Source organism: Zootoca vivipara, chromosome 6, assembly GCF_965207765.1.
Source record: "Zootoca vivipara chromosome 6, rZooViv2.hap1.1, whole genome shotgun sequence".
NCBI lineage: Eukaryota > Metazoa > Chordata > Lepidosauria > Squamata > Lacertidae > Zootoca > Zootoca vivipara.
In genome coordinates this window covers 35,770,032-35,790,777 of record NC_142589.1, presented here as the reverse complement: position 1 = coordinate 35,790,777, position 20,746 = coordinate 35,770,032, and the positions used below count along the sequence as shown (strand labels likewise).

The 20,746-nt window shown below is 42.8% G+C and overlaps 1 protein-coding gene across 1 annotated transcript; it reads left to right on the top strand.

The window, feature by feature from the left end:
- Positions 1–261: 261 nt before the first annotated feature.
- IRF8 (interferon regulatory factor 8) lies at positions 262–16,965 on the top strand. Its single transcript, XM_035120579.3, has 9 exons — positions 262–411; positions 4,637–4,811; positions 6,705–6,888; positions 9,403–9,491; positions 11,124–11,238; positions 11,808–11,855; positions 12,281–12,649; positions 13,354–13,469; positions 15,245–16,965. The coding sequence occupies exons 1-9, from the start codon at positions 404–406 to the stop codon at positions 15,419–15,421; spliced, it is 1,281 nt and encodes a 426-aa protein (XP_034976470.1). The 5' UTR covers positions 262–403; the 3' UTR covers positions 15,422–16,965.
- The last annotated feature ends 3,781 nt before the right edge of the window (positions 16,966–20,746 follow it).

Here is a 20,746-nt window from a genome sequence, read left to right as displayed (position 1 = left end):
CAGAATTAAGAGGCGCGAGGGCGGAGCAAGGAAAGTGAAAGGACAGGGGACAATGGAACGTTGACATGGGATGTTGACGCGGGGATGGAACGTTGGACTGGTACTCTCGAACGGACGAGAGAGAGAGAGAGAGAGAGAGATAGAGAGACTGCCGATTTCTCGGAAAAGAATGTAGTGAGAAGAAGGAACGCTGCACTGGCCCTTCCTGATTGGCCAGCTCGCCTCCTCCTCTCTTTCCATTGGTTCAGAGACAGCCCCCCCCTCGGGAGGGAGGAAACTCCGTATCCTTCAGCCTCTAATAGAAATAGATATACACATATACCCCTATATTGGCAGGGCGAGCTTCTGTTTCATCTTTCATGACCTGGTATCTAGCGTAGATAAAGATCAGCAACCGGTACAGATGTGGAGGTTAGTGCTCTGTGTGTCCTGGCGTACTTTCCTTTTGCTGGAGTTGCCGGCTAACCTTTTTTCTTGCAAAGCGAAAATAACAATTTAGCCTGGGGGCTTCCAGGCTACAGTACTAATAAGGGGCACAAAGTTTTGCTTAGCTCTTAGACCTTGCCAGACCTGAAGATATTTGTTCTTAGACTGTGGATCCGTTTGCCGCCCTGAGTTCTTTCGGGTGGAAGGGCGGGATATAAATGAAATAATCATAATAAATATTTGCCTCCTTGTGAAACGGGTTTATTTTTGTATGCTTCCCTATTTTTTCATATTTCTTATTCTTACCAATTTAGATTAGAATTATCCTTATTAATTATTATTTTTGCTATTGATATCATTGATATTAATAATCTAGCGCTAAACAATATATATGCTTTAATCCAATGCACGTTTATTTGGTAGCAAGTCAAAGAACAGCCTATTGGAATGTGAGTAAATATTTCTACATGTGCCTTGTGATCTATGTACGAGAGCTTTGTGGAGTTTTGTTGACTGCTATCCAGATTGAGAGAGAAGTCATCAGGACGGAACAAAGTGTGGCTGAAGCCACTCTCCAGGCAGTAAATGTCATTGGACTTACGCCTGAGTAAATTTACTTAGCATTGTGCTGTTGCTTCTGAGACAGGATGCATAGGGTGGCAAGTCTCTCACCTCTCCGTGTTGTGTGTTTATATTGTACCACTGTGTTTTGAGTGGAATTTAAAAGAAATTGTGTCATGGGTTTAAAAAAAATCATGTTCTGTACTGGAAATTCAGAACAGATTCACACCTTGCTAACTCTATGCAAAACACATCACAAATAACTTGATTCCTATCAATATTAGGAAGTTGTCTTTGTTGTACTTTTTCTGATGCCTGCTAAAAAACCTTGTTTAAGTAAGCCTACCCAGACATGTAATTTTATCACGTATGTTTAAAAAACTGTTGGTTTTATCTATACAGTATTTTGATTATTATGTCTATTTGGTTTTTTTAAGGTCTGATGATTTTATCAGTACATTCTTATGAATATTTTATATTATTTTATGTAAAGTGCTTAGAGGTTTCCCGGATGAAGCAGTACCGTATATAAATCTTGTTAAATAAAATGAGTAAATAAACTTAGGACACCCCTTTTCTGTATTAAGCCTATTGTTGAACCCACTGTATGGGCTTCTTATTCCCATGCAAGTGTGCAAAGGAGTGCACAAGTAGCCTTGGACTGTAGAAAATGGGAAAAATAGACAAATAAGAATTATAAAAAGTGTAACATGCTTAATCTACTAAAACGTGCCTATATAAAATATTGTCCAGTAACATGTACAGTGAGTAATACAATCATTATAGTAGTTCTTAGTTGGTTTAAAAGCAAAATGATCATAGAGACTAATTCCTCTTCGTTTGACTTAGTATATCTACTATTGGTACTTCTTTTCTGGGAGAAACATTCAGAATTTCAGATTCTAAGATGAATTTTCAGTGTGGTATCTTGGTTTACAATTAAGTGTGGCTACGTGAAGCAGGCAGTAATTACAGAAGATGAGCCCTTCAAGATCAGACCAATGTACAGTAGGTACGTACTGGTATACTGCACATGCAGAAGGTTCCACCTTCAACCCCTTCCATCTCCAGGTAGGGCTAGGAAAGATTCCCTGCTTGAAACCCTAGATCCTGTAGAGCTGTGGCCGGTTAGTGTAGACAGTAGTGAGCTAGAAGGCTAGAAAATTAATAATAATTAGAATAATTCATGACTTATTAGAAATATTAGTCACTTGTTACCTAAAAGGTTTCCGAGTGGCTTGGATTTAAAAATGCAATAATGACTTGAAGTGGAATCATTGTTTACAGACACTAGCCTTCAGCCTTTGTGTTTCTCATCTGTTGCAAATAACGCAAGATTACAGCTGCAATCCTGTACGTTTGCGGGAAGAGTAGCTCAATTGGTGGACATAATATCAGGGCCATTGGCAAAAGAATCCTGCATTGAAGAGGGTTGGACTAGATGATCCTTGCGGTCCCTTCCAACTCTACAATGCTATGCATACTTACTTGGGAGTAAATCCCATTGAACTGAGTAGGTAAGCATAGGATTGCATTGCACAATTAAGTGAGTTCCCTTCTGACAAGACAGTCATCTGGGGGCGTCTCCGTGACACAGCTTTGCTAATTGGAACTTGAATTGCTTGACTTTTTCACCTCTTTTTAGTGCTCAGATTTTTTTGTTCCTGGTTCTCTCTGTTTGTGTATACTGTATGTTTCCCACCATGGGGCATCAGGTGGCTTTTTTGGGTGGACGAGCAATTTAGGTCAGGAACTTGACATGAGGAAAGAATTGAATGTCTTCATGTAGCACAACGGCCTCAATTTTGCTCCCCTCCCACTTTTAAGCCATTTTTAAAAAGCATAGGAGATCTTCTAAAGGTTTAGCTCCTTTGGTCCTTAAAGGGCAACATCATGTCTCTGACTTTTGGCCCAAAACAGTTTATTACATATATTATTCTGTCTCCTTTAATGTCCTGCATGTTGCGTTTACGAACTGACCAGTGTTGGAAACAAAATGATAAAGGGACCCCTGACCATTAGGTCCAGTCGTGACTGACTCTGGGGTTGCGGCGCTCATCTCGCTTTATTAGCCGAGGGAGCCGGCGTACAGCTTCCAGGTCATGTGGCCAGCATGACAAAGCCGCTTCTCGCGAACCAGAGCAGCACACAGAAACTCCGTTTACCTTCCCGCTTGGAGCGGTACCTATTTATCTACTTGCACTTTGACATGCTTTCAAACTGCTAGGTTGGCAGGATCTGGAACTGAGCAACGGGAGCTCACCCCGTCGCAGGGATTCGAACCACTGACCTTCTGATCAGCAAGCCCTAGGCTCTGTGGTTTAACCCACAGCGCCACCTGCATCACTTGTTGGAAACATAGTGCCACATTAAAGGGACATTCTTCTGATTTAGGTTGGCCCATAAAATGTTAGTTGAAGAATAGTCAATGTGGTGCCTCCAGATGGTGTTGGACTCCAACTCCCATCATTTCTGACCATTGGCTGTAATGGCTGGGGCTGATGGGAGTTTGAGTCTAACAACATCAGGAGAGTGCCATGTTGACTAGCCTTGCCTTAGTTCTTTTTGGTGCAAATTAACACTGTTTGCTCCTTAAGATTCTGTGTGCCAAGGGGTGGAGTGGGGTGGGGAAATAGCTCAGTGGCAGAGCATCTTCTTTGCATGCAGAAGGTCTCAGGTTCAGTCCCCAGCATCCCCAGGTAGGATTGGGAATGGGGAAGACTCCTGTTGCTGCTGCCAGTCATCGTTGAACAAGCAATACTGAGCTATACAGTATAAGGAAGCTTCCCATGCTCCTATCCACGTACCACATGTAAAGATGGGTGTAGATATCAGTTGTTTGATATCTGTAGATGAACATTGTTCTATTGAAGACCTATTCAGAGCTTGAATTTGGTGCCTTCTGATAAACTAGTGGGGATTTAGATCTCATGTTTACTAAGTATGACCAAACTTGACTTGGGCTGAACAAGATTTTTTTGGGGGGGAGGGTAATGTCTTTGTCTTAAATTTTACAATGGTTCCTTTCACACTGTTTTCCTGTTTAAAATATTGTCACTCTGCTCAGAGTCTCTAGGAAGGGCAGAATCAACATTTAAATAAGCAATCCAGCATTATTTTAATTACTTGTGCTTTACATTAAACTAGCATTATGTTACAGCCCCCAGACTCTCCATTTCATTCTCCAGTTTGCCACTCGGTTACTTCCTCAGTCTCTTACCTTCTTAGTTCTCAGACTTGCCACTACATCACTATTTTAGGACTTGATCCTATGCACTCTTATCTGAAGGAAAGCTCTACTGAAATCATTCAGACTTACTTCTGAGTAAACGTGCATAGGATGGGATGGTGGGTAGGAAAAGCATTAATGGTACGCTTTGACCTTGAAACTATGAAACTAGAGCTAATGAAGAATAAACCAAAACAGGGCCTTGTCCTGGATTTCTAAAAACTGGATTGCTACTGGAATTTGTCTTATTATTCTCAACTTAAAACTTTCTAAAAATTATTCCTTTACCTGGCCAGAGCTCTTGGAATCTTTTCATTGGATTTCCATAGATGGCAAATGCAGCTGATGGTTAGATTGACCATTCAATCTTCCATTCAATGCTTCCATTCAATAGATTGACCATTCAATGCTTCCATTCAGGATGTGTGATCGAAACGGTGGAAGACGGCTCAGGCAATGGCTGATTGAACAAATTGATAGCGGGATGTATTCTGGCCTGATCTGGGAGAATGATGAGAAAACCATGTTCCGTATCCCATGGAAACACGCAGGGAAGCAGGATTACAACCAGGAGGTGGATGCATCCATATTCAAGGTATGAAGAATATGCCTTACATCAATGTTGCAAATGTCAAATCTGTTTATTTCCCTGAGTTTCTTAGTAGTTGAAACTTTCTATACCTTTATAAAAGCGAACAACAACTTTTCAAGTCACAACTCTTGAGGTTTCCATAAGTCTTTTGGATGGTGCATTTTCACAATCTGAAGTCCGTATGGGCTTGTCCTCTATATTAAGAACATAAATAAGAGTTCAGTTGGATCAGACCATAGGCCCATGCAGTCTAGCATTCTGTTCTCACAGGGCAAACCATATGCCTCTGGGAAGCCCACAAGTACAACAGCGCTCGCCCCACTTGTGATTCCCAGCAACTGTTACTCAGAAACATGGTGCTTCTGACAGGGACTCATAGGATTGTAGAGTTGGAAGGAATCCTGAGGGTATGATAGCCATTTTCAAATATCTAAAGGGTTTTCACATGGAAGATGGAGCAATCTTGTTTCCTCCTGCTCCAGAGGGTAGGACCCGAATCAATGGCTTTGAGTTATAAGGCAGGAGATTCCAGCTAAACTGCAGGAAGAACTTTCTGATGGTAAGAGCTATTTGACAGTGGAAAGGACTTTGTCAGAAGGTGGTGGTGGGCTCTCCTTCATTGGAGGCCTTTAAGCAGAGGTTAGATGACCACCTGTCATAGAGGCATTAGTTGAGATTCCTGCATTGCAGGGGGTTGGACTAGAAAGCCATCATGGCCAGTAGCCATGGATAACTTTATCCTTCATGAATTGGTCAGATCCCCAAGGTGGTGGTCATCACTACCTTTAGTGGGAGCAAATTGTGTCATATGTGAAGAAGACCTTCCTCTTGTCTGTCTTGAGTCTTCCTGTATTCAGCTTCATTGGATGACTCTGGGTTCTAATATTATGAGAGAGGGAAACACTTTCTTCAAAACATGCATACTTCTGTGCACTTATATCATGTCCTGCCCCTACTACGAACGAAAAACTAACATTTTGAAGTTGTCCAAGCCTCTTGGTCACTTTGGTTGCCTTTCCTTGGCTTATTCCCAGTGGTTTTTGTAGTCTTAAGTTTCTTTTAAAAGCCACCTGATAAAAACGGCTTCTTACTACACTTTACCGAAGCTTTGTTTATTTCAGAGAATTATTTTTACGCTTCCCTTCAAACTATAGCTTTCCCAAGGCAGTTTACATTACTATGAAAATACTCTGTTTTATTTAAAACAAATATTAAAATGTACAGTTTGAATCGTAATGAAACAGCCAGTTTAAAAAATGCTCAAAATAATAAAAATCAGTAAGTACAAACTTTCTTAAAAATCTGAACCAAAGGAGCCAGTCATATATTTCTCAGAAGGGAACTCCATTGAGAAGGCCCTATCTGTAGTGCCTGCCAGCCCAACTGATCTTAAAATGCAGAAACATGAGTAAGGCCTCCAAAGCTCTTCTCATGGAGCTGGAGTAGCTTTTACATAGAGAATGTGTGAAAGAATACATTTTTTTCCAAAGGAACATATTTTTTGTGTATTTATGTGCTGCATGGTACTCAATCTGTTAGCTGTGCAAATCATCCTATAGTGACACCTAGTGAGAGAAAAAAAGCAATACAATGCGGCTTTGCATACAATAGAAGGAAAAGTACCCATACAATTCATATAGGATACCCATTTGAACTTTTAAAATAGTGAGACTGTGATATAGACTTTGAACGATGAGGGGAAGCATAGAGAAGACATGAACTGGAGTGGGAATGACATTTAATAAGACTGGAATGCCCATTGAGGCACTTGAATGGCAGGGATGGTCTTGCTTAGAGATTGTACTCAGTGAAAGTTCACAGATTTTTTTCTCTCCATTTGGAACCTCAGAAAGCAGTGGTACCTCTTTGTGAGAAACTTTCCTGTTTATCCTCTAGGCTTGGGCAGTCTTCAAAGGGAAATTCAAGGAAGGTGATAAAGCTGAACCAGCCACATGGAAGACAAGGTTACGCTGTGCCTTGAATAAGAGCCCCGACTTTGAGGAAGTGACGGACAGGTCACAACTGGACATCTCAGAGCCATATAAGGTCTACCGCATTGTTCCAGAGGAAGAACAGAAATGTAAGTGTAATGGAACCACGCAGGATCTCATGGTGTAGCTCACAGTAGATTCTGCTTCAGACCACAGGCAAGAGATGATTTGTTTAAAGACATATACAAAGTTTCTTCATATGTATTGTACAGCAAGCCCCAAATATCTATGCATTTTGAACAAACTGAGGGGCTGTTCTCCAGGAGAAAATTAATTTTGGGGGGGAAATACAGTGTGGGAACATTTTGTGTGTGTTTTAAAACTACTTTATATTTATTTTATAAAGAAAATGGAGATGTAAATTTCCTAATAAATAAATTTCTTCTCCTGATTCTATAGTTACTTAATCATCATCATCGTAGAGCTTTGCAAATGGAAATATTATCTACCTGAATTCAAAAGTTGCAAACCACTTTGAAACTGAAGTAAAAGGCTGATTGTGAGTTGAATGTGCCGCAGGATTGCGTCTGCTGCTGCCCCCCTTTGCATGCATGCCATAATCTGCAGCAGAATTTGCATGTGCATGAACTGTTTGCATGTAGGGATGCAGACAGTGTCTATTTACTGGTTCCCAGCTGCATGCAGAGTCTGTTCACATGTAGGCTGTCTTGGAAGTTATGAATGCATGCATGTGGTGCAGCTGGTGTGCATGATCTTGCTCCCCCTTGTACAGTACACACATTAACCACCATGAATGTGCTGTGCTGCAGTTGCCATATTCAGCTGTCATTCATCAGTTATTCTGTCTAGGTAATATCCAATACCCATAGGAAAATGGGAGAAGCTGCCTTATGCTGAGTCCATCTAGCTCAGTGTTGTCTACACTGATTAGCAGAGGCTCTCCAGGGCTTCAGAAATTACATTCCCAGTCCTACCTGGAGATGTCAGGGATTGAACCTGTGTTCTGCAAAGCAGGTTCTGTACCCCCAGAGTACAAGGGAGATGGGAGATGGAGCTTGCTACACATCAGGATTTGATTTACACACAAGTAAAAGAAATTCATCAAGGTGCTTTTTTCCTTTCATGGCTCCCCTCACTCCCTTCACTGATACAGCTTTCTTTGAAAACTACACCACATTACTATGTGTCTTGCATTCCGCGAAGTCTCCATTCGTATCACATCCCAGTGTCAAAGCGCTGTGAGAAAGCTTTCACGGCACCTTTTATTGTCAGCCTCAGCACCCACACCCCAGTGCTCGGTTTGCAAAGCCCCAGGTGTCAAGGATACAGAGCAACAACTCCCCGCATTGGCCCTTTGCTGGAGTAAAGCAGAGCTGTGCATTTGTGGTTACAGTAACAGAACACAGAACGTCTGTCTTTGAAATGTCCGGTATTACACGAGCCTTGCTCTGTTTTATTTTTATCTGTGGTTTTTGGTGTGTGGTGACTTTTCAAGCATACAAAATTGAGCTGTCAAGAAATCAACCCCCATAAGGCTGCAAGGCTTAATGCTCATACGAACGGCTTGCAGTTTTTCTGGAAAACTGTCCATTGTCTACTAAGTCCACACACCTTTTTCGGTGGGCAGTGTTGTGGCCAGGCATCTGGGCCCCTGCAGTGATCCTGTGTGAGGATGGGGAGTCGACGCCCCCTTGTGCCAACCCGGCCATGTCATTGTGGCCCCGCTGGCCAATCAGTGCCGGTAGGGGTGTATGGTCGTGGGAAATTAAACTGCGGTGCGGCCGGGCCCCCCTTACCTTTTTGCCAGATCTCCCAACCCACCTGCCTCTTTTCATGCTTTGCTCTGACATGACCTTGCTATGGACAAATGTCGGCCTCTATATTGTTGGGGCCAGATAGGATTTTTTTCCACTTGGCAAATTGGTTTTCGCCTACCTTGTAGCAATCGTCACAACTTTGTGAGGTTAGGCATTGGGTAAGTCTTTGTTTGGATGGAGGAGAGGTTGTAGCCTCTGCCTGCCTCTCCTCATTAAGGGTATCCTGTTAAAGGGATCCGCAGGTGTGGATCCTGTCTGATGCCTGGACGTGGGCTAGGGCCATGCCACGACCCCAACGGGGACCCCTCGGGTTGCCCCTGTTTGATGCAAGTCAGGCATAGGCAAACTCGGCCCTCCAGATGTTTTGGGACTACAACTCCCATCATCCCTGACCACTGGTCCTGTTAGCTAGGGGTGATGGGAGTTGTAGTCCCAAAACTCGTAAGTCATAGGGCTATTGGTGGTTTACCCTTAGTTGGACTCACTGCAGACGGGTGGGAGTCGAGATATAGCCTGGCTTCACCCAATGCCTAAGCCAAATTGCTCACATCTGTAACCAATAAACCAATGACTTATTTGAATCCATAAACCTAAATACTCGTGTCTGTGTGTTCCACTAGGGAACTACAAGTCATGGGGGTCTTGGCAAACAAATAACCTGGATCCCAGGGTATCATCAAACAGTTTTCAGATTATTTGGGGTGGAAAGTAGGATGGTCCTTACTGAAATACCTAAAACCCTTTTGCAGAGGGCCAAACTGCATGCCAAAGTTGCCACTCTTTTAGAATAGTTTGTAATGGTATTCAAATTGTGTTTCTTCCCAGGCAAAATGGGGATGGGGAATGGGTGCAGCTTGAGTGAAGTAAAGGAAATGGAGTGCAGTGCTTCTGCAATAGATGACTTGATGAAAGAGGTAATTAACACCCCCTTTGCACATGCTAATATATCACTTTATTTCTTCATACTTTCTATCTTTTTTCTTTTTTGAAGGGTCACTTTACCATGTACAGTATATATATTTTTGTATGCATTAGTTGGCATTGCAAAAAGTGTGAATTTCAAAGGATGGCTGTGCTTCAGTTAATGTATTGCTTTGGAAATTGCAGATTTTGTAAGTTCACATTTAAATGTGAAATGAATCGAATTTCTCCTCTATCCCTCTCCACACATGCTCATTCCATACACACCTTTGCCCTCGAGTGTCCAGGCTGTATGGCTGAAGAGGGCTTATGTGTATTGCCATACGGGACTGGAATAATGGTGTTAAATTCACCATTCCATCCCTTCATTCCATCCCCTTTCATTCCATCCCCTTTCATTCCACCCTTCATTCCATCCCCTTTCATTCCACCCAGAACGAAATTTACTATACCATTTCATATTTTCATTTGTCTTATTTTTTTTTAGAAAGCTTCATATATTGTTTAATTAAAAACCAACCAACCTGTAAGCTGTTTACATAAATAAGTTAATAATATATATATATATTTAAAAAAATAGCAAATAAATACATTAAAAACATGGTGGATGAAGTAATCAGAATATAGATGAAAGGAACAGTTTTCAAAACAAATACACATAATAAAATCAAATGTCTTTGTAGGCTTGCCTAAACAAAAAAAGCCTGCAAACCACAGTTTTACAACTGTCAAGCTGCAATTTGATGTGTGTGTGTGTGTGTGTGTGTGTGTGTGTGTGTGTGTCTACCTTAGGAGTGGTTAAAAAATTACTGAAACAATGTTAAGTGCTTTGAAACACACAGTGTTTTGGGGGGGACAGAAGTCAGTGGTCTGGGATACCGTCACTTTTTTTTTTTGCTGCTGGTTTTGCTGCCATTTAGTGCTGATGTGAGTACTTGATAAGAAGCAGCAGCACTGGACACACTGACCTCTTCTCTTCATAGGTGTAGCCAAGCCGGGGGGGGGGGGGAACAGGGAGGCAGCTGCTCCCCTAAATCAAGTATAAATGAAACTAACAGCTCGGTTCTGCACCTCTAACATAAAGACTGTCCCCTCAACATAAATCCTGGCTACAGTGGTACCTCGGTTTACAAACACAATTGGTTCCGGAAGTCTGTACTTAACCTGAAGCGTACTTAACCTGAAGCAAACTTTCCCATTGAAAGTAATGGAAAGTGGATTAATCCGTTCCAAACAGGTCCGCGGAGTACTTAAACTGAAAATACTCAAACCGAGGCGTACTTAAACCATACATGCTCTTCTCTCTCTCTCTCTCTTCCACACACACACTCTCACACACTTTCTTTCTCTGTCCCCCCCCCACCTCTCTCTCATAGTCCCATTCTCTCTGACACGCATAGAATTTGTGTGTGTGTGTGTGTGTGTTTGCATCTACTATGTCTTTATAAGCATTACTCTTTATTTCTGGAGGGAAACATCTTTCTTGGGAGTCATCTTGTCATACTAAGCAGCAGAATAACTTTCACGAGCATCACTGCTTTCAGGTTACATATACAGTACTTATAATGTTAACATTGCCATCTCAATTGTCGTCTTCTATCTCCCCCCCCCCATAAACTTTCCAGCCCCCCTCTGCAGTGGATGAATACCTTGGCACAATTAAACGAAGCCCTTCACCGCTTCAGGAGAATGGAAGAAACCCACCAATACCTGACTGGTGGACTCAGCAGTCAAGTCCTGGTAAGACGCTGTTAAATGTTCTCAGAAAGTCAAGGTGCTCACATTATGGATACAGTAAACACCAGTACATGCATCTTAAGTTACACGCGGAAGCTAAACATATAAGCCCTTCAGCCTTTCAGACATGAAATTCATGTCTATATGAAATATGTTCCAGTGTAGCCAGGAAAGTGAGGTCCTCAGATCATTCAGTAATAGGCAGTGGGTATTTACCCTTCCAGTCTGAAAGTATTAATCTCTTAGCAACCATAAGGGCTCACAAATTCCACTTTTGTCCTGCCATTTGTACTGCAGAAATACTTTTATAAATATAAATACATAAGCCATCTTGTTTAGGCAGGCACTGGTTTTGGTGGGCAAATAAGTATTTATCCAATGCCTCTGTTTTAGCTGCTGTTTCTGTTTTGCTTATAATGCAATTAAAAATAATAATGTATTTTTGGGTTGGTTTGTATAGATGTTAGCTGCCCTAAGTGGTGTGCAGGCACCAGAAGGGCAGGATGTCACTTGTTATAGAAGTAAATAAAACAAATACATGTAACCTTTCTTTTCTTTTTTTAAACCCACAGCTTTGCCGCTGATGAGTGGGTTCACTGGCTACGAAGCAGTTCATTCAGGTATGGCGACTCTTCAGCTTCCTCCCACAGTTAACATCTGGTACAGTTAGCCTTCGTTTCATTTCGTTTTCAACCCAAATCTTTTTTTTTGGGGGGGGGAGTTAAAGATACCAAGAACTCCTGCTTCCCCGCCCCCAGTAAAAGCAGCCCATGGTGACAGGACCCTGTCAGAGCCACTATAACTTTGTTGCTGAAATTAGGTGCTTGAGTTTGTCGTTTGCATTCTCCCTCCAGACCCCTCTTCCTTTCATGTTGTGTCTTTTAAACCAGGGGACCGGCACTGTGTTACCACAGATATTTGTGAGCCACTTTAGGAGCTATTTTCTTTTGCCGAAGAGCAGTATTAACAATGCTTTATATAAATAAGTAAATAAATTGGCCACATACAACCCCATGATGGGTAATTGCCACATACCTCTTCACAGGCTATTCCCAGATGGTGATCAACTTCTACTATGGCGGGAAGCTGGTGGGAAACACAACAACCTCTCGCCCCGAAGGTTGCCGGATCTCCCTTGGAGAGCTGCCTTATGCCCTGGAAAGCTTTGATAACGTGCGGTTTCCGTCGGCGGACGTGATCCCAAATGAACGGCAGAGACAGATCACCAAAAAGCTCTTTGGACACCTGGAGAGAGGTGTCCTTCTGCAGTCCAACAAGCAGGGCATTTTCATCAAAAGGCTGAGCCAGGGCCGGGTCTTCTGGAGCGGGAACACCATGATCTACAAGGACCGCCCCAACAAGCTTGACCGAGACGAGGTGGTCAAGATATTTGACACCAACCACTTTTTCAGAGGTACGGATGGGGGATGAATCCGATTCATTTCGTGTGTAAAGACCAATCTACCCAATACCCAATGCAGGTGTGGTTCTGCATCCTGCATAAGTTATGTGTAGGTTCAAAATTTGAACGGAATTGCAATTTGTTTTGTCCCTTCTCTCCATGGGGAAGAGGGGGAAAAGATCTCATCTAAGTCTGGGTATTCTGTTCTTCATCCCCATCTTTTGAGGTTTCAGCAGGCATTGCCACACACAAACTTAAAATATTTTGTGCACTCCTAACGGCTAGAAACTTGTTTCATTTTAAACAACAATAATAAAAAGCGGGTATTCCTAGAATTCTCATCCACATGCCCCTCTTAATATGTTCTGGGAGTTCCCCAACCATGTGGAGCAAATTTAGGGGGCACATGGGGAGAGAAGAGGGAGGGGAAATTCCACTGCAGAACTGTTTAGTTGGATGCTGTCCAAGATTATTATTTTTTTTATAAAAAAGTAAGGACAGCCTTCACTGAATTGTATTTTTGAGTATCATAGAATCATTCATGCTTCTACAGAGACAACAAACTTCTGTACACACATAACATTCCCTTGTTCAGCATTCCAAGTACAGTACCTCTGTCTCCATTTCGTTACACACCCACCTGCAGTTGGGCTCCCAGACACAGAGACAAATGACTTCTGCCTCTAATTAAAACATTTGCCATTTTCTTCTTCTAGAACTTCAGCAGTATTACAACAATCAAGGCCGCTTCCCAAACAGCAAAGTTCTTCTATGTTTTGGGGAGGAGTTTCCAGATGCTACCCCTTTACGCTACAAGCTGATCCTTGTTGAGGCAAGTATTATAGCCTGTCTTGGTGTCAGTTGTTTATATTATCTCTGCGCCCCTGAGTTCTTCTCTGACTTGAGTTCTCTCATTTATAGTGCAAGACGATCTTGTGATTTCCTAGTGTTAAATTCAGGGAAGTTCCTCCTTTCCCACCCACATCAAGTGCAGCACATTTCTTTTCTGTTTTTAAAGCAGGCAACCAAGGTACTAGTCCTCATGTTTGGGGAAAATGTTTTAAAATGTGCTTTATGCTCAGGGATGCCTGATTTTGGTGTCAGTAAGGCATTCTGCCCCCCCCCCCAAGTTTGGCAACTGAACCTGAGGTGGCCCCCCTTCCCTTTATGCAGGTAGGCCCCTTCATAGAGAGAGCTGTCTGCTCTCTAGATGGCTTGGTGTGCCAAAACATTTATTTGATAGCATAGGCATGCTAAGCTGCTGTCTACAGAGAACACAGAAGTGTCATGTTCCCTGCCATTAAGGCTTAAAAGTCTACATGAGACGAGCAAGGCCAGGAAAAGGGGAGAGGGGACTTTTATGGAAGAAGTCTTTCCAGGCATGGTCTGCGCTTCATAGCTCTATTTCCAAGCATCTTTTTTTCTTTGCACTCCAGACCCACCAAAACCTGCTGGGGGAAAAACCCCACTTAAAAACTTTTAAGTGCAGCCTGGAAAGGGTGTGGATAAGGATGGATAAGCCCTGTATTCACAAGGAGGTTTCTCTCATCATAATCATCATCTTATAGACAAGGCAGATAGATACAACCTCACATTTGACAGCCTCTTTCAAGTATTTCCTCTATCAAGTATTGCAACAAAAAAAGAGAAAGAATACAGTAAGCCTGCAACTTACGCACATTTAACTTGCGCATGATCAGCTTTTTGTACTTGTTGTTGTTTTTATTAAAAATGCCAACTAAAAAGGGGATGGGTGTCCAGAAAAAAAGAATTAAAAAAATTCCTTCCAGTAGCACCTTAGAGACCAACTAAGTTTGTCATAGGTATGAGCTTTCATGTGCATGTTTTATTTAATTTTTTTGTTTCGACTACGTCAGACCAACACGGCTACCTACCTGTAACCAGAAAAAAAGACTTTGGCAATCCTGCCTGCTATTGCATCCAATGTGTTTTGACTATACATGATTTTGGCTTTAGGTGCAATCCCTGGAACATAGGGCTTAGTGTACAGAATTGTTTATCCTGTAAGAAGGAGAATATTTGTAAGAAAGAAAGTAGAGTAGGACTAGCACTGAATATTAACCCAGTCTAGTATTCAACTGGTTGCCAGTTTGTTTCCTGGCCAAATTCAGGATGCTCTCGTTAGTGTTCAAAGCCCTAAATGACTCCAGCCCCAAATACTCGAAAGACCAGCAGAGGGGTTCTTCTTGGTAGTTCTCTGCCCTCAGAGGTTTGGGGTGGGGGCACACATTCTCTGTGGCAGCCTGTAAGTTGTGGAGCTCCCCACAGACGTACATCTCACACCTTCCTTATGTACTTTCTGGCAATTGCTGAAGGCACACCTCTTTGCACGGGCTTTTGACACTTGAGGTGTATATTTTTGGGACCTGCCTTATTTATGTAATTGCAAGTAGTTTTAAACTGCTTTTAATATTTTGTTGTCATGTTGTGTTTTAATGTTGTAAACCACCTTGGGGCCTTATGGTGAAGGGCAGAACAATAATAATAATGATATCCACAATTGAGTAGGACCATTCTGCTGCACATTCAATCCTTCAAAGGTACCACTGCTCAAAATAAGGATTTCTGATCTTTCCCCAACTTTAGATTGAGCAGCTGACTATTCGTCAGTTGGTGGAGGAAGCTGGGAAGAACGACAGCAACTCTTTGATCCACCCGATAGGCGAGGAGCTGCATTATGACCAGATATATAGGAATTTCCAGGATTCTTGTGGACCACACCAAAGACCCATTTTCCGAGAAAACCAGCAAATCACTGTTTGAGAGAATACTGGGCAAAACATTTGTTTTTTAAGGATTCAGTTTAGATCTATTTTTGTATCACCACCATCCTTTTAATTTTTCCTTTTGGGAACATTGTTCTGGGTTTTTGAATGTAGGTGTGTGTGTGTGTGTGTGTGTGTGTGTGTGTGTGTGTGTGTGTGAGAGAGAGAGAGAGAGAGAGAGAGAGAGAGAGAGAGAGAGAGAGAGAGGAGAGAGTTTGTGATATCTTGTTTCCCCATATGGAATTTGACATAAAAAAGGAAACAATGAAACATTCCTTTGGGCTTCTCAGCACTATAAAATACATCTAAAGTAGCTTTAAAATCAGTACTGGGGTATTGCTGGATGGCTTGGTTTTTGAAAGGAAAAAAGTGGGGTTGTGATTCAGCAGCTTTGATCCCAAAAAGACACGCACCATGTTGATTCATTGGTCTCAGAACAGAGAGGGACATCTGTAGGGCTGTTTTGCTGTCTGGGTAATGTGTTTCCTGAAGAGGAGGGGTGACGCAAGCTCCAACCACTGTATCCCCCCCCTTTTGGTATAAATGTCTGCATTTAGGGGAATATGGAAGTATCCCCAAGGAACATATCTCCTTGAGTTGTTCAGTACTGGTCATCTAGATGGAGCTGCTGTCTGTGTGTTCAGTGTACCTGAAATGTAAACAATATAGATAGATAGATGATAGAGATGATAGATAGATAGATAGATAGATAGATAGATAGATAGATTATTGACACACACACACACACACACACACACACACACACACACACACTGCAAGGCCCAGTGAATGAGACGCTTCAACTGAAGAGATGGGCTTATATGAGCTTTGCAAAAAGGGACTCAAAGGGGCTGGTTCACATGTGTGTGTCAAGTCGTCTGATTTCTGTGCACTCAATCACTGGCAGCTAAGCATGTGAGCAGAGTCCACTGAAAAGTCTAAGGGTGATGTGAAAACGTTATTGGTGGTGATCTCCATTAGCTTGTTCCCATGCACTGGGGGAGGAAGGGGGTGCGGTGGCTGCGGTCCGCCCCGGGTGTCATCCCTGGGGCGGGGGTGACATCGCTGTGCCACCCCCGCCCCTGGGACACTTGCTGCTTCCTGTGGGTGCCGCCGCCTTGGGACGCTCACCCCCCCTGGGTGGCTAGCCCTGTCCCCGTGTGCACAGCTATCTCCACCTCTGTTCCCATGTGCAAGTAATTCCTTGATGTTGCAGTCATCAAGTGATGAATATGCATGTGTGAACCTAGGTCTGCTCCCCTGCTCCCAAGACACCCATCTTTAGCTGTCTTGTGGCTGCTTTGCTCTCTTTATATTTTCAATATATCCTGGTGAGAATTCTGTGACGACTTTGTTGACCAAGTGGCTTCTTACTTATGCTATTAAGAAACCACACCCAGCTTTACATTTTTGCATCTGTGTAATATATTCCTGCAAAGTTTTATTTTAGCTCATATTGCATTGTTGTTGTTGTTTTGCGGTGGAGGGGAAGGGTAGATTAAAATGCTCAGTCATTTAAAAATTAAACAGAATGCTGAACATATGAAATTTGTCTTATATGGAGTCAGACCATTGGTCCATCTAGCTCAGTATTGTCTACACTGACTGGCAGCAGATCTCCTGACAGAAGGTCTTCTTCCAGCCCTGCCTGGAGATGATGGGGGATTGAATCTGGAACCTTTTGCATACAAAGCAGATGCTCTAAAACTGAGCTGTGGTTCTTCCTGATTTTGTTTTATTCTTAAATAGTAACATGTACCCCACCCCCTTAAGCTATGTTAACTATGAAGGGTTTCTCAGTAAACAAAATACCCCAAGAGCGAAATGTGAACAGCTCTACTTGGTGAGACCAGTACCCTAGCTCAAAAGGGCAAGTGATGGATGCTTCAGAGCAGAGTTGGGGAAGTTTATTCAGTCTGAGGACCACATTCCCTCCTGGGGGGTCACATGACAGCAGTAGCTGAGGTAATGAATGCACCCATTCCTCCAGCCAAGCAAGTAGGAGAGAGGCATTGCTACCATTCAAGGACAAATTCCAGCAAGGCTTAACAGCTGGAAGGGGAAGTGGTATGGAGAGGGGTGTGTGGCCTAGAGAGAGTCCCAAGGGCAAGACAGAGAGGTCCAGAGGGTTCCTGGGCCTGAGGTTCTCCACCTTTAAGAAGAAGAGCAGCAATGTGTTCTTGGCTCTTTTCCATCCAGGCAAACTTTTGGAGGATGCTGCTGTATATAGCTATGTTAATAGGAAAAGCATAGATGAGTGGGTCCATAGGGAGGGTGGTGATGGTGGGGATCCAGTAGGATATGCATCAATGAGGACCAACCAAAGGGTCCCAGAATAAGAAGCTATGTAAATATCTGTTTATAGAGCTACATCAGCCTAGGCTCTTAAGGAGCTATAAGCACACATGTGCTTCAGAGATCCCTTGTGATTGCGAGCGCACAGCTGAGCTCTCCCATCCACTTCAGTGGAGGGAGCAGTTTCGTGTGTGCCAAGAGGTGAATGGGTGAGCACTGCAACTCATCTGTGCACAACTCATTTGTGAATTGGGCAATCTCTGTGTTTATGCCATGGTTGCAGCAGGAGGAAGGGGGTAAATCTCTGTGTTACTTCTTGGCACAATAGGGGTGTGACACAATCACTGGGAGGGGAAGAGGAGCAGGAGTTACGGTAGTTAATTGCTACTTTTCTAGAGAGTTGCATGCCTCGCTCTGAGCAAGCCCCTGAGAGAGCTGACCTTGGAGAGATGCACAAGAAACTCTCCCCGGGAGGTGGTAGTTGTGATCTCCCCCACCCCCGCCACTGCATTGTAAATGGGGAAGAGGAATGTGCAGAAATCCCAGGGGGGAACACTTTAGAGTACTGCGAAAACTACAATGGTTAAAATCCAAAGATCATTGAGGGACAACAGTCATGTGTGCTAAAGCATGTGTTCAGTGTATGTACAGGTTAGGAGTGTGTACAAGCTATCATTAATACAGACCCTGCCTGTGTGTGTGTGTGTGTGTGTGTGTGTGTGAGAGAGAGAGAGAGAGAGAGAGAGAGAGAGAGAGAGAGAGAGAGAGAGAGCAGTCATGCAGATGTTTGAAAAGGGGCATTACGCGCATTTTGCTGTCAGCTTAAAACCAAAGTGATTGATTTGATCCCGTGCTACCACATGCTTGATGGAGCACTCACATGGAGCTCCTACCTTATGCAAAGTCTTGTCCACTGAGGACAGAAGTGAGCAGGGAAACTTGCGCTCAAAAGTGTGTGACTATGCACCCCCAAGAACAGACACAGTGCTTTGGATCAGTCTGAATGTCTCCATCTATAGTAGGCAAAGTATTTATTGTAATTGCTTGTTTTAAAATGTTTTGTGATTGTGTACCAAAGGCACCCACCAATAAATATCTATCTTTCGTAACCTCTTGTCTCTGCTTTCAAATGGGTAAATAAATTTACTCTCACCTCATGATGCTTGCATTCGTCTTGTTGGGTGGTAGTGGTGCTTTTCTCTGTGTGTATGGGGGGGGTTGGCGGGGGTGTAGGGAGGTGGTGGTTGAAATCTGCATTTCAGTGCATAGAATATGAGGAGATGTGCTAAAGGAATAACTACCTTTCTTCCACTGCTGTAGAATTTTGGGAACAGGTTTTAAAAAATTGGGTATTATTATTTATAGAAATATTTCTGTACTGCTAATTTATTTTAAAGAACCCAGAACTGTTTGCAACAGTTGTTCATAAAAAATATGATTTTAAAATCAGAAATCAGGTAACTATTGTGGAACAACATCTTTTTAACAGCCTGCATAAGCCTGATGGAATAGAATAGTTTTCAGCAGGTGTTTAAAAGTTGAAACAGAAGGCACCTCTTGAATCTCTATGGGCAGAGTATTCTACAATACTGGGCCAATGACACTAAAGGCTCAGTTCCTTCTTGTCAAATGAGCCTCACCAACTCTGGAAATGACCAACAACGTTCCTGCAGGGGTGTGACACTTTAAACAGACTAGTCTACATTAATCTCAGGGTCATAAGTTCAAGGGCAAAAGGTTGGGCAAAAGATTCTTGTATTGCAGAGGGTTGGACTCATGTTTCCTTCCAATTCTACAACTCTATGATTCTATGAAAAGCATCACAATAGTGAATGATTTGCATTCTAGCTGAGGACTGAGTAGGTTCCATGACACACACATACCCTCATCAAGAACATCATTTTGTGCAACACTCAAGTAAATGCATGGGAATCCATTCTTTTTGTTGGAGAAAAAGAGTGGGTGTGCCTTCTGTTGAACCATGAAGATTTGTCCTGGCTCAACATGGCGTTGGTCATGTAACAGGGCTTATGAAACAGGGCTATATACAGCTCTCTGGTAGGGCTCCTAAAGAAAATGCTTCCTCACCCTTGCTGTAGATGGAAGGCTAAAATGCACCATAACTACCATCCATTCTGTGCACGAGACTAGAAGAATTGCCAAGGTTTAGGCCAGCAGCAGTTTTGTGCTTGGCTTCAGGTCCAATGAATCTGAAACCTGGAAAGATCCAGTGGGATGCTCCAGCTTCCCTTGGTACTGACCTGATGGGAATGTAGAGAGGCTAAAACCCACCAGAGGTTGCTTTCAGTTAAAATAAGCTCTCAGGACTGTGAACACCAGGCTGCATCTGCTTCCTCCAAATCTCTTGTGTCTCTGCAAAAATGTGTTGGAAAATCAACAGCTGTTTTTTTAAAAAATCTTTTTGCAGTGAAAGCTATTGCTCAATGTGAAATTTCAGGCCATTTCCAAAAAGTACGCCTCTGATTTCTTCTTGACATTGACCTTTTGTAATCTGGGACATTCTCTGCAAGATGCTTCAATTCAACTGCTCTAAAACAAACATTTGCAGAAGAATTTAAGAAGAAGGAGGCTGCTGGATCAGGCCAAAGGCTCATCTAGTCCTGTTTTCTCAGTGGCCCAATGGATGCTGATGGGAAACCAACAAGCAGGACCTGAATGCAATTCCCACCTGCATCACCCACTTGTGATACCCAGCAATTGGTGTTCAGAGACAATAGCTTACAATCATTGAAGAGCTTACAATCTTTACTAAGTATAAGGGGACAGGTCTCTGCCCTGGAGAGCTTACAGTCTAAGATCTGACACAGGAAAAAGATCCATGGAAGGGGAGACAGGAACAGGCAATGAAAGAACCTGAGCTATTTCAATCACCTTTGTTTTGGTTTATTAGTTACAGAAGGGCAAGGGAGAGTCAGAAGTGGTGCCAAAACTATCATGGAAAAGGTGCTCAGTAATCCCGTTTACCACACAAATGGCCACAGAGTACTAAAAGTAAAAAGGAGGATGT

Excerpts from the sequence above, each read along its gene's own strand:
- IRF8 (XM_035120579.3), top strand. Across the intron at positions 4,812-6,704 it reads TGGATGCATCCATATTCAAG|GCTTGGGCAGTCTTCAAAGG; the intron begins GTATGAAGAATA and ends TTTATCCTCTAG. Across the intron at positions 13,470-15,244 it reads ACAAGCTGATCCTTGTTGAG|ATTGAGCAGCTGACTATTCG; the intron begins GCAAGTATTATA and ends CCCCAACTTTAG.